Here is a 13275-nt window from a genome sequence, read left to right as displayed (position 1 = left end):
ACAGCACCATCAGAACATAGGTGAACTGAAAATAAGTGTCTGTATACCTATACAGTGGTCTTATAGCTTCTAAAATGAAGAAAACTGCTTGAAAATCTCACCTCCTCTCTGATTCCTGCTGTGACAGGGTCTGAATCCTTCCACTGGTGGGCCTGTTTCTCTAAAGCTGTGCTGGGGAGTGCTGATTTGCCCTGGGGGGGGTGGAAAAAAGTCAAACCAAAACCAGTATTAGGGATATATCCTTAACAACAGGGAGTTTAGAACATCAAAAGAGGCCTGCTGTTAGAAACTCCATTCAGACACCAGTCACCAGGGGGACAATTGTCATAAGCATAAATACTAGTTCCACAGTAAACTAAGACTGGTATGTGCATGTTTGAAGTAGGACTGTGGACTACCTGCAGATATGTGGCTAAAGCTTTACAAAAGCAAAGGAAATCTTTGTGTGCTGCTCTGTATTAATGCTTTGATCTTAATATCCAACAAACTTGGTGTCTCTCTTAATACACAGTCAAGGCATCTCTTGACTGCTTATTAGCTAGAATAGCTGTGAAACCTCATTTCCATAACAACAGGAAGAACTAGTTTCTACAACTCTGATTACAACAACATACATCAAAACACAGCTCTCTGAAGACATGCATAGAACATAGTTGTAGTCTCACAGATTCGCTACTATTTTAATGTCAAAAGCTAGCTAATTCTTTGACCTAGGAATAGTCAATTCCAATGGGCCATGTAAAACATTCACCCTCTAAAGAATCCACTCAAGTTCCCATTACCTGAGTAGAGCTTGGCTTTGCTGCAGACGGGGTGATTTTGGCTGTCTTCTGTAGTAAAGAAGCTGAAGGCATATTTTGAGCAGGACGTGCCACTGGAATTTAAAAAGAGGAACTTTTTATGAACTTATACAAAGCTTGAGAAAACAGATTGTCATTTGACACAACCATAATCACTGCAGTCAAATCCAAAAGCAATAGTGGTACGGGCCCCAGTGCAAGAACACACCTTCCTTAGGTGCTGTTTTACTCCCATCCAACCTCTGTTAACAGCAACATCTGTCACTCTCCAATATCGGGCTGTACCACTCCTGAAGGACCTCAAAACCCCCAGTCACACCATCATTTGAGAGAGAGAATATTATTCTGCTGACAAATGAGGGCTATCTAATTTAAACTCATTTGTGACCATTTTGAACTCCAGTCACTCCAGGTGCAAGATAACGCACTGATTTGTGTGACTGCTCAGGAACATTCATAATCAGAGCTGTATTTACAGAGCACTGAAAATGCCAGAACTTCTGGATGAAGTTAAGAAGAATATATTCATTTCACATACAGCCTTCTGGGGAACAAAGTGCACAAATGGAAAAACTTCTCAGTTTCAGTCCATGACATCATTACGGTGTGCAAATCAGGAGGTCTGCTGCATCAGTAAAAGCAGCAGGAAAATCAAGAAAGAAAGAAGCCAAATGAAGCTCGCTATGCCCTAAAAACTTTAGAACGTTGTTTATACTATTCCCAACAATATGCATCAGACTCCTACCCGTGGCAGGCACAGGGGTCGAAGCCTTCAGTGGTGTGGTAGGAGAGGCTGCGAGGGGCGTGGACTGGCTCAGAGGACCTCCAGAAGCAGTTTTTGAAGTGGTTGAGAATGAAAACATTGTGGAAGTGCATTGACCACTGCTGCTAGTGGGAGAAGAGGTGTCTACAGCAGTGAACCTGCAACAGAAAGCGGAACATCTTTCAGCTGTGAACTGGTCCTGGCTGTTTCCCTCCATCCAAAATGAAGGACTAAATGCTAATGAATTAGCATCCTCTGGGATCAGCAACAACTCAAGCTCCAGATACAAAATCACAAGTGTAGCTTCTGGAGATAGTGGGAAGGAGCCATTCAGGATCATTTCTGAATATGTGGAACCACAAAAACTGCTACCATAGACCTACCCAGTGAGCAAAAGCTAAATGCCAGCAAAAAGTACTATCCTGCTTCAAACCACACCAAAGCACCAACTATAGCAAATCTGAGCTGCCCTTCAGTGTCATCCTTGCAGCAAGGCTCAAACAGAAATTCTGCAAGAAAATACGAATTTCCATTCATCTGCAAACTCAGCTTCTCAAGGCAGCCAATTTAAATATTCAGCCAATTCACAAGCATATAATTTGCTTTATACACAAAATATAAATTTTAAAAAGCCATAAGAGCTACCATCAGATCCTGGTATAGTAAAGATTTTTCTAATTAAAAAATAATCATTTGAACCATAAGAAATTTCTTATGATGCATTTACATGAAAATTGCTCTCCATAGAAAGCAGCTCCAATTAACATAGCTCTGTGTTTTAAACCTTTCTTTCTAAAAAAGAGAGCAAGTCTCAGGAATTGGAGGGAAGAGTGGATATACGAAATCTGAGAACACTCATCACTCAAATCCACTTTGCATAGTTTCTAATACATGTTTTCTTTCAGTTGGCATGAACAAGTTTTGAAGATTTCGGATCCTGTGTTCAGTGACCAACCATCCATTTAAGAACAAAACCAAAAGGTCTGGCACCTTCTCCACTGAACACGGGAGTGGAAAAGAAATCCATTAGCTATGGATACATCTTCCTCTCAGCTCTGCAAGTTACTCTTCAAGCTGGGGGTAAGTAATCTTCAAACAGTCAAAGAAACTTGTGCGATCACCACCATACTAAACCAGCCCCAGATATAAAGGATTTCAAATCCCAGTGTTCCCCAAGAGTCTTTAACCATGATTTGCATCAAACCAAGGCATCCGGAATTGCTGTTTGATGCCGATGAAGTAAAGACATGAAAAAACTAGGTCTCTGGCAGTCTGGCAAATTATCCATCTAATTTTTGGCATCGTCCCTTGACTAATATTTTGCCCACAAACACAACCTCTAGCATGGGAAGCAGTGAGGGTTTTCACAGCCAAGATGGCTATGTCTTGGATAAAGAGAGGCTTCCTCAGTGCTCTCCTGGGAGCATGGGGAACAGCTATCAGGGCAAAAAGTCAGAAACTATCTTCAGAACTACTGTATGTTGTCTGTGCCTGGAGCAATTTAACAAGCATCCAGACACTGCATTAACTACTGTAACTACTTACTTCTCATTGAGGTTCACTTTGACTGAAGAAGCTGAAGGGGCAAAAGATGACTTCTGTGCAACAGGTGTTGTAGAAAGTGGTGGCCCAGGTGAGCTGTCTGCAGCTGGTTTAAAGTTCATGGATCCAAAGGAAAAGGAGGTGGCAGTAACTGTAGTGGTGCCTACAGAAGGAGCAGGAGTCATGGATGCCTTAGGAGAAGCAGAGGAGAAAGAGAACGTTGCTGCTGCCGTCAGACTGGGAGCCAGGGCTGGCTTGGAGGCATCAGTGGCAAAGGGGTAAGGCAGAGGATCACTGCCTGTAGCGCCAGGCATCTTCACAGTTGAAGGCATAAAGGAAAAAGCAGCTGCTCCACCCGCTGCAGGAGGCTGACTTGAGGCAGGCGCAGTAGGAGCAACACCTGGTACCGTGTCAGGCTTTAAAGAAGTTGGAGGAGTGGTTGGAGTTGTGGCAGTACTTCCTGCAAAAAGACAAATGGGGAAGGAAGAGACTCATTTGGCTGCATTGACTAATGGCAGAAGGTATCGCAAGGCCAAATGCTATTTGATGAGGACAGTTCAGCACTATCGCGCTCACTGGACAGACGGTACAGTGAGGAAGAGAGATGGCAGAGCCAGGCTTCCAGTCCCCAAACCCAGTAAGCGATACAGAAACTGCACAAAGTCCAAGCCACGATCAATACTACAGTCTGTCTAGATTAATGTTGTCTGGAATTTCCTGTGAAAAGACTTCACCTTTCTCCATTGATTTTGGTGAGGTTCCTGCCATCTCAAATAAAACAGGCTGTCAGCACACAAGTCTGCCAGTGCTGCAGAGAGGCAGGCTGCCAAACAGAAGCATTCTGTTTGGGGAAGGAGAAGCAAATTTAGGGTTAGGGAAGAAAATGGTGGGTTTCCAATTATTATTGCATGCATGCAGACAAGCAAAACAATCAGTTTACCTGCCTACCCCAGCATAGGAAACTGCCTACTTCTCACTGCATATGGCAACACATATGTAACTCAGATAAAACTACTACTCTTCACCTGCTAATACAGTTTTCACAGTGCTGCAGAAAGCTATTGTTTAAATAAGCTCTAGCTGCAGCCAAACACCTTAGTTCGTATCATGGCCTCCTGTGGCCTCTCCTGCAGAGAGGAAAACCATCACCTCTCTGCAGCATGCAGACCATGCTCTGGGTCTGCACAGTGCTGGATCCTTGTCCCCAAGCAGAACCTGCAGTCACTGCTGCAGTTCCAGTCATGCACCCCAAACCTGGGCAAAGGGCCTCCTAGAATTGTTTTGGCCCTATTCCCCGAAGGTTGATTGCACGGTAGAGTCTAAGTGCAGAGTCTGCAAAGTGCTTGAGATCCTGCGTAAGGAACAGGACTAGATAATTTCACACTGATGCACAAAGGACAGAGAACAGTCCTGGGAGCACAAAACACTCAAGAACTGCTCCCCATTATCATTATAAGGAAAAACATTTATTTTCCGTGATCACATACATGTCTGAATACCAAACTTACAGATGAAGATGACAAAGATCCACAAATGCAAGTGTTTCTCTAATCCACTGGAGTACTTACCTGCTGATTTTGGAACTCTCTCCCCTACTAACAGCAATGGCTCTGGGGTCACAATAAGCGATCTGACCCCTGGGTTTTGGTTGATCATGTAAAACGGGCAGAGCACACCGTCCGTAGAGAGCAAGATCAGAACTGGAGCTGGAGCAAGGGTCTTCTCGTCACCTGTCAGAGACCACATATGTAAGTCCTGCAGCCGAAGTTTCCTGTTCTGTTCCTACTGGCATTAGCACCTTCATGTGACTTGCTCAGCACAATATTTCTTATGTTTCTCCCTTCTTGCTTTTATTTGCATCTTTGTTCCCTTGCTTCTCTGTGAATGCCCAATTTTCTTTTTTTCCTTCTTTATTCCTTCCTATTGCTGACTTCATGTTTCATAAATTCATAGATGAAGGGTTATTTTAACAATCAAATGTCACCTCCTGAATGACAAAGCCCAACTTCCACCTGTGAATTCCTGTGCCAAGCTTTTTCATATTTTGAAGCAGTCCTTTTTCTTCACCTATATGCTGCTCCCGCCTTCAATCCTCTATGCCTTTCAGCCATCCCCACATTCCACTGGGTCCTGTACATCATTAACATTCATATACATAAAGTACTAAAGAGAATTGCTAGATAGGAAGCTTTTTAACTTTAAAGAAAGCCAACATCAGACAAACATCCTGACGATCTGAACCTCTGATATAAAACACTTGCGTTTTGAGCAGCTGCAGCGTTAAGCCTAGAGTCTGCTTCAGTTCAAATATTCTCAGCACAGTTAAAGGCCGCAAACCACTCCCCATACTTCTAAAAAATTTTCTATAATGGTTTAACTGTGCTTAATTAAACAAAAAAACCCAACAAATCTAGGATGCAGGAAAAATCTGCTATAATCCCGGTGCTTTGTTTGTCGGGCAGTGCAGTGGATGCCCATGTTTCTCTACCTATGGGTTCTTGAGGAAAAGCATGCTAGGGAAGGGCAGTTCCCACATGGGAACAAGCTCCAGGAAAAAATGTTCTTTGCAATCCAAACTTGCTGTGAACTGCAAGCTAATTAACGTCCAGCCAAAACCAAGCTGATTGCACTCTGTGAGAACACAGAGAACGTGTTACCAAAAAGCTTCTCCAAAAACCTTTCTAAAAACTCTAAGGCAGCACAACCTAGGCTTAAAAAAAGCTGTCCTGACAGATTCCTTAATCCAACAACTGTGTAAGTTAACAAAGAAAATGCTTCAAATTCAATTTTGCATTCAAGTACAAAGTTTGACCTCAATTCCCTTCTGTAGGTTTTCATTCAGGTAAAGTTCTCAGTTAATCGGCACCCTCCTGTGCTCTTCAGGAACTCTTGACTGCAGTACCTTCCACTCTGCCTGAAGGCACCTCTATTTCAATCTGTCTCTGAGTTTCAAGGGAGAGTTTTCAGAATTCACTAAGGTACAAAACAATAGCTCAGATGTAGCTTCAGCCTCTGACAAGGTGCTTTGAAGAGCCTTCAGGCAGCACAGAAGGTACAGCAATAATGCAACTGGCTAGATGTAGAGCACAGCAGGGTTCAGTCAGTACAGGCCCTGTGCTTTAATGCAGAATTAAAACCTATGCATTCACCTCAATGATCTTTGCTTTTTCTGGCTTTGAAACTAACCCACTTTGCCTTTAGATGAGTGCAAATGTACTTAACACAAAACAGTTTGCAAAACGACATAAGCTACAAGTATAAAGAAAACCTTGTAGGCAGTTTGAAATCCCCGGTGTTAGAACTATTATCCCGGCTCTGTGAAACATAGCCATAACTCAGGTGCTTTGTTTGCCATGTCTGTTAATGTAGTATCCCAGGCTGCTGAAAGCTTTGAGGAAGAACTGTATTTAACGCTTGGCCATTTGAATCCTTACACAGGAGTAAGCTTGGTATGAAAAGGCAGGATGGATTCTTTGTATTGGTCTCTCTTTCAGAACAATCTCCTAGAACCCTGAGAACCTGGCTGCCCCGCAAAAATATCTCATATATTGCTATTATTGGACTATTCCACAAGAAAGACTAACAAGACTTACTGATCGGGATAGGCATGTTACTGGTGTAGTCTACAGCAACACCAACAGGCAGAGTGTCATCGCTCTTATCTGTCACAGGAAGTTCTGCTCTGCTGGAGTCCTCCAAAACCCACGATTCCCAGTTCTGCAAAAAGTAAGATTATTATTTTGACCACTGCTTTCCTGTGATCAGCCTTCTGCAGAACTCTAGCCTACTACAGTTGAAAGATAAGACTACAAAAAAGCTAGAAAGCATCTACTTAAATTTGTCAGATTAACAAATGCCAAAAGTATCAGGGCCCTTCACAGATTTCTGTGTGACTTCTCACACATCATTGCACGCCAGAGTTAAGGTCAGACAGTTTAAATGTTTAACTTCAACTGATGAATCACTTTACTATAGTGAGCTTGACCAAATTTTGAGACTGCCAAGTGAATAATGAAAAATAGACTTCTGGCACTTGGTTCACAACATACTGTTTTTCTGTTTATCCTTTCTCTTTTGTGTCACTCAGATCTCTTGTTCATCCAAGAATTATATTTTTCTTAAGATTCTGTACAACTCAGATGTAAAAAGAAAGGGTTTTTTGTTTGGTTTTGGGGTGTTTTTTAAAAATATACCATCTCATTGTATTCCAGGTCTTACATAGGTTATACTTGCTTAGATTTTCGAGAAAGAGGAGGTACATATGCACAAATGCAACAGGAACAAAAATATTACCTGATCCCCTTGCCTGGCAAGAATGCTGACTTCTGTGGAAGCTGCTGAAGCTGCCAGAACTAGATCCCTGTAAGCATGGACACAAATAGGCTAAAACCAACATGACAATCCACAGCAAGATCCCCAGCTCCACAATTCATCATCATCTATACAAATTCGTAACTAGGAATACAGTTTTAACAATAGGAAACTGACTTTTGCTCCCAAGATGAGGGAAACATGATTTGCTACATCACTGTAGAACATTTTTTTTTTCCTTTAAAACTAGTCACCAGGGCCTGAAACCCTTTGCCAACCAATGATTTGACAGCCACTGTATCATTATAAATAATGACGGTCCAAGTCAGGTAGTTGAAAAGTTAGGAGCAGCTTCTTCACACAGGCACACAACTAAAAGACAAAAGGTCACGCTTCACCCAACCTATGACTTACAATCTCAAGGGAAATTGTTATGACAGATTTTAAACAATAATATGTATTCTCACCAGACAAATAGGTATGTTTGTCATGGACATAAAGCACGCAGGAGAAATTAGCTGTACTTACACAAAGCATTTTTAAAATAACAATTCAATTTGTCTCACATTCCGGTATTATATAGTTTATAAAAGGGAGGAACACAATAACTGAGAAGCATTGACCACTGAGATATGCATAACAAGGGAAAGACTTTGCCATGATTCCTGCCACTCACCATTCCTCAACATAGTTGAGGAAGTAATGATGCTGTCTCTCTGTGCAGCTTCCATAGCAAGGCTCCATGAAATTCACAAACTTCTCTGGTCGCTTCTCTTCCTTTTTCTGTAAGACCAACATTGATAATTTACCTTCCAATGCAGAAATCAAGTAATCTCCCATATATATGACTGCATCAGGGTACAGCAATAATTGCCACATACTTCAGGAAAGAACAGGCATCATGAGACCACTTGAGAAACAAAGAACAAAGCAAACAACCCAAAACCCTCCTCCAAAAGATAAAGGGACAAGAAAGAGGTTGTCAGGGAGTTTAGATCTTACAACCCCCCTAGCAATAAATAACCCAATACTAAATAGAAGCATATCATCAGGCCTGAAAAATCTCCCAAAAACTTAAACAAAAAAATATATCAGGACTCTACATCAGGTAAGGTTTTCTTCCCAAGTGTTTACTTCAGAGGCTAAAAGTCTTCATGTCATAATCCGATCTCAGCAGAGAACAGGTTACTGATCAGTTTTCAAGTGGATACTAATTTCCTCCACTCAATCCCCCCCAATCCCAAAACCATGATTTACAGTAGTACTAAACTCGAATTCTATATGATGCCAATGTGAATAATAAAAGCAACTTGCCATTGCAATAAACAAGTCAAGAACAAGCAACAAACATTTCTGTCCTTGTGGCTTTCTGGCACTTACAGGCAATATGGCTATGACCACTTCTGGAGGTGTTTCCAGTGTCCCATCAGCCGCTGCATATACAATAGTAAAGACATATGTGCCAATCCACAGTACATCCAAAACTGAAAGAGAAGGAAACAAATACCTCAGCCAGAAACGCTTCAGAACAATACTTTCTTGTATCTTGATTTTAACTGTGCACAGCACATAAGAGTAAATGACAGACAAACAAACAAATAAGGAATCACTAACTTCTACACTACCAAGATAAAGAATTTCAATGATCTGTCTCCAGAATATCAGTCTTATTAGGGGGAAAGACTATTTGATCCCAGAAATTTCAAACACAAACCAAAAGAATTTATTTGATTTGCTTGATGATATTACAGGCAAGACAATGCCAGTGTTTCCAAACATAGATGATGTTTTGACAGATCCAAACGAATTGTTTCTGCTTTTCTAAACTTACTGCTTTGACATTTTATTGAAGAGTCAAAACGATGAGATGAAATTCACATGAAATATGAAAATAGGATTTATATCCAGAAATCTTCATGCTAAAGGGGGATTATTTGTGACAGTACTGTCTATCACATCAGTGAGCAAAAAATAGCTTTTAAAATGCATATTTAAAACATTCTAGAAATAGATAAGGACTGTGGCCAACTGGTAATTTTTCTATGCAACTCAGAGACAAAGCATATAATTATTTTTTTCCAAATATTCAAAAATCACACTGTAATTACGTAACCAGTGCAGTATCAGCTGCTATAACTAAAAACAACATGAGGAGGAATGAATAAAAATATTTTAAAAGAGAAAACAAGTTAAAAAGAAAAAAAAAAGATGTACCTTTAACGGGATTGTCCGAGTCATAAAAGGGAGGACAAGGGATTACTTTTTTCTCCTGCAGATTCTGCAAATAAAACTACTCTTTAATACAAAGAAAAAGCCAACAAACAAAGCCAATTGGAAGTTTTGCAGAAAGCCGAGTGAACTGGTTTAGAGCAACTCATCCACTCTTTAATACTCATCATGTGCCACTCTGAAATCATGACTTTTCAGTGGCAGGTGCAAACCTTAAACTAAACCCAGCATTGGTCCAAGACACTTTAATATTGATTATCATCGAGTGCTTGGGCAGCTTCATACAGCTCATACCATGTGCCACCTGACCAAATTCCGTAGCTTGCGACGCAAAGAAAATACAGCATATCGCAAACTAGCGATCAGACATAAGGCCTTACTACCAACAATACTTACAGGCAGATATTGCACCACGGTGCCATTTTGCCTCCCTACAGCCAGTTGTTTTCCCTTCGGGCTCCAACACACTAAGCAAAAAAGAGGATTTCATTAGTGCTAAGGAACTGGAGAGTTACAAGGCCCCACAAAAGCAGGACCAATAAATTAAAACCACAATTTTTTTCCCCTGCAAAAAACCATGAATCTCAATTAAACAAACGGAGTCATTCAGTCACAGAGAAAGCAAGACTGCACAGATCAAAAACCAACAGATGATGACTCTTATTTGCATGCTTCCTTGGAAATAACAGTCAAGCCTGAGACAGCACAAGCCACAGGTGGGCACATTTGACTCTAGTTCACAAGATGCAGCTCCTCCACTCAATTGGGAAAGAGCAATTACACTACAACACATTTTCCGAGTCTTAGGGAGTTTAAATCCTTCCTTTTTGTGAAGAATTTTTTTTTAAGAAACTTCTTCCCCAAACAAATAGCTTGTCTTTTTACACCTATCAATTCGCTTTTATTCTTCAGTGTCTGACATTCTGTATGCTATCCAACGCTGCCACTCACCAGATGTAACAGCTACAGAGGAAGGCAGCGTGGCATACACTTTCACAGAGTCTGTGACCTGCAGGACAGAGATGCTGCCATCAGACAGGCAGATGGCCACCATGGCGGGACTAGCAGGGTTCCACTTCAGGTCATTGACCATTGCTGCGCTTCCCGAGTCCTTGGCCAGTTTGTGATAAGCAAATGCTCGTTTCTGCTGTTTGGCCTTTTAGGAGAGACAAACACATGAGACAGTTGAAGCTGAGCAAAACCAAGTTCTCCCAAAGTCATAATCCAAAGCGTTTTTGACCTTCCTATAAATTAGTGACTGATAAAAATAAAAAGCAGATTTTGAGTTTATTGAACAAATCCTTTACAAGACACCTCCCACAGAGAGACACAAAATCCCACCCAAGATATGCCTCTCCTCCTGCTGTAACTTGAAAAAAAGTTTAAAAAAACCACACTTTGCATATGCTTTACCTGATTTAAGAACGTGCGGACATCAAAAAAGCCAATGAAGGAACCGATCTCACTGGACATCATACAGACGGACAGCGTGAGATTATCACAGCTTAGAGCCAGGTGCTGCACAGGAAACTTCATGGGAACTAAGGTACTCTGAACATTCTCCACTTAAAACACAAAAGGAAAGGAAGATACAATGAAGGGAACAAATTTAAATAGCAAGAACTGTTCTTGTAAAACAACACCGTTAGAACAAGTTTATGCAAAAATCACCAGTCCTATTAACACCAGCTGTCAAAGCTAACATGTAGAAAAACTGAGTGACAGCAAACCCCTTCATCTCTATCAACAGAGTCTCAAGAGTTTTCAAATTCCCAAGAAAAGAAAATTCCACTTTCCTTCCTCAGTAACCTAGAGGAAAAATAAGTGGACAGATTTTTGGTTTTACTTATGTATGCACATGAATACCTCGGGTGGTACAGTTATTAAAGACAACGGGAGAACGAAAACCATTTTGCGCTTAGGTGTATTTTGCACTTAGGTGGCGGAACAGCGACTGCTTTCTCCCTTGCAGGACAGTTGTTTAGTCAGAGTGCATAACTCAGTACGAGAACTCTGTCCCTCCACTCACACACATCCCTGATGCACTCACAGGTTCACAGCTCAAAGACTGGCTACCAAGACTGTGTGTGGCTGCAAGGAAAGGGTACATTCTCAGTTAGGAAAAGTCAACCTCCCTGTATGGCACTGAACACAGGTGACCAAACCTGAATGACACCTGAAAAGGAGCTAGCACAGAGCATCCTGGTGATGCATTCCAAACAACTGTACTTCATTTCAGCTAGAGGTACGGCAAATATTGTTCCTGCCTTCTCACACAAGAAAACATAGTAATTTCAAATGCATGAAAGAGCATGACAAGGACTGTATCAGAAGCCAAGAGCTCCATATCATAAAAGCTCATATAAAGCTGTCTCTGCAAAGACCATGAGACATAAGTGTGCCTTACCAATTTTATTGGGATCTTCTCCCAATTGGTTTTGCATGAGAAGATTTCTGGTGTGAAAGATCTGTAGGCTGGTTCCTCCACCAGCAAAGACCAGCCCGTATTTGTTAGACACTGCAAGGAGACTGGAGCGCTCTTTGGGAAGATCATCCGGAGCATCAAAGATGCGGACCTTCTTCAGTGCTCTGAACTGAAAATCCTGTTGTAAAAGAGTTGGGAAGTAGCTGTACGTATGCTGGCGAAGAGGAATAGTTTACTTCAGCTTCTCTAAGACAGTAAGTTGAAAAGTCTCTCCACAAGAGCTGCAAAACACCTGCCAAGGCAGAGTCCACACCCACACTGTCACTGGCCATCCCATCACATTTTCTGTCTCATCTAAGAAAGACTGAGATCACACCACATTTTTTCCACTGGCTGAATCTCTCTTCTACCCAGTGCCTGTGTTCATAAAACCCGTAGGAGTTGAATCTGTCCGGGACATCTAACCTTCTCAGAAACAGACCAAAACCAGCCAACGGATACAGAAGAAAAAAGAAAGAGAAGGGAACAGAAAGCAGAGATACAACACGATTGAACAAAACTTGTGGCTGCAGAGCTACAAAGCACACGTGTGCTTAGATGCATCTTTGTTTGCTATTGTAATTTATGACACACAGAACAGATACGGTTATTCTTTCCACCCACCACCAGTAATTACTTTGTATAATCAGACTTATTTTTTGCATTTGTTGCTCTCATCATTTACATTGTCCTTTTGTAAAAGCAGGAAGAGAAAAGCAGAGTGAGAGATAAAAACTCCAAAAACACAAACCGAATTAAGAAACAGCAGTTGCACTATTACCATGCAAAACCTGAGGTTCCCCCTAGGAATGAGTCTCTCTTCCCAAGTGCCACTTGTTGAACGGAGCACTGGATCTAACGCCAACAACTCAAATCAAGCATCTGAGGTTTATTTCCAAATTATTGCCAAAGTACTGAGTAAGTAACTCAGAAACTTCTGCAAAACAAACAGCCCAACTCCCTTGTTTTTGAAGGTGCCTGAGCAGAAAGCAGCTGTACAAAGATCCACATGGGCTTCAGGAATCCGTCCCCCCACGTCCCTGCTTATACAGCCTCACAGTAACGCTGCGGGAGACACAGTGATGGGCTAGGCTGGCACCACAGAGCAAGACTCCAGTTTACACTGCCCCATAGCAGACAACCACACATGCTGTTCCCAAAAGCAA

The 13275-nt window shown here is 41.6% G+C and overlaps 1 protein-coding gene across 9 annotated transcripts in view; it reads right to left on the bottom strand.

Annotated features, from left to right (window-relative positions):
• NUP214 (nucleoporin 214) overlaps positions 1–13275 on the bottom strand; it is a 45299-nt gene that overhangs the window by 31390 nt on the left and 634 nt on the right. For 7 of the 9 annotated variants that reach the window (XM_075170558.1, XM_075170564.1, XM_075170560.1 and 4 more), the window contains exons 2-15: positions 12053–12248; positions 11059–11210; positions 10597–10801; positions 10042–10112; positions 9631–9694; positions 8797–8900; positions 8093–8199; positions 7399–7465; positions 6699–6822; positions 4674–4835; positions 3109–3565; positions 1546–1721; positions 783–874; positions 102–191 (exon numbers count right to left, since the gene is read on the bottom strand). In XM_075170558.1, coding sequence (XP_075026659.1) covers positions 102–191; positions 783–874; positions 1546–1721; positions 3109–3565; positions 4674–4835; positions 6699–6822; positions 7399–7465; positions 8093–8199; positions 8797–8900; positions 9631–9694; positions 10042–10112; positions 10597–10801; positions 11059–11210; positions 12053–12248 — 2067 coding nt within the window. The remainder of the gene's footprint in view (positions 1–101; positions 192–782; positions 875–1545; positions 1722–3108; positions 3566–4673; positions 4836–6698; positions 6823–7398; positions 7466–8092; positions 8200–8796; positions 8901–9630; positions 9695–10041; positions 10113–10596; positions 10802–11058; positions 11211–12052; positions 12249–13275) is intronic. The other 2 variants (XM_075170565.1, XM_075170566.1) reach the window with 2 other exon arrangements.

This window comes from Calonectris borealis, chromosome 21 (assembly GCF_964195595.1).
Source record: "Calonectris borealis chromosome 21, bCalBor7.hap1.2, whole genome shotgun sequence".
Lineage (NCBI taxonomy): Eukaryota > Metazoa > Chordata > Aves > Procellariiformes > Procellariidae > Calonectris > Calonectris borealis.
This window is presented reverse-complemented; position numbering and strand designations above follow the sequence as displayed.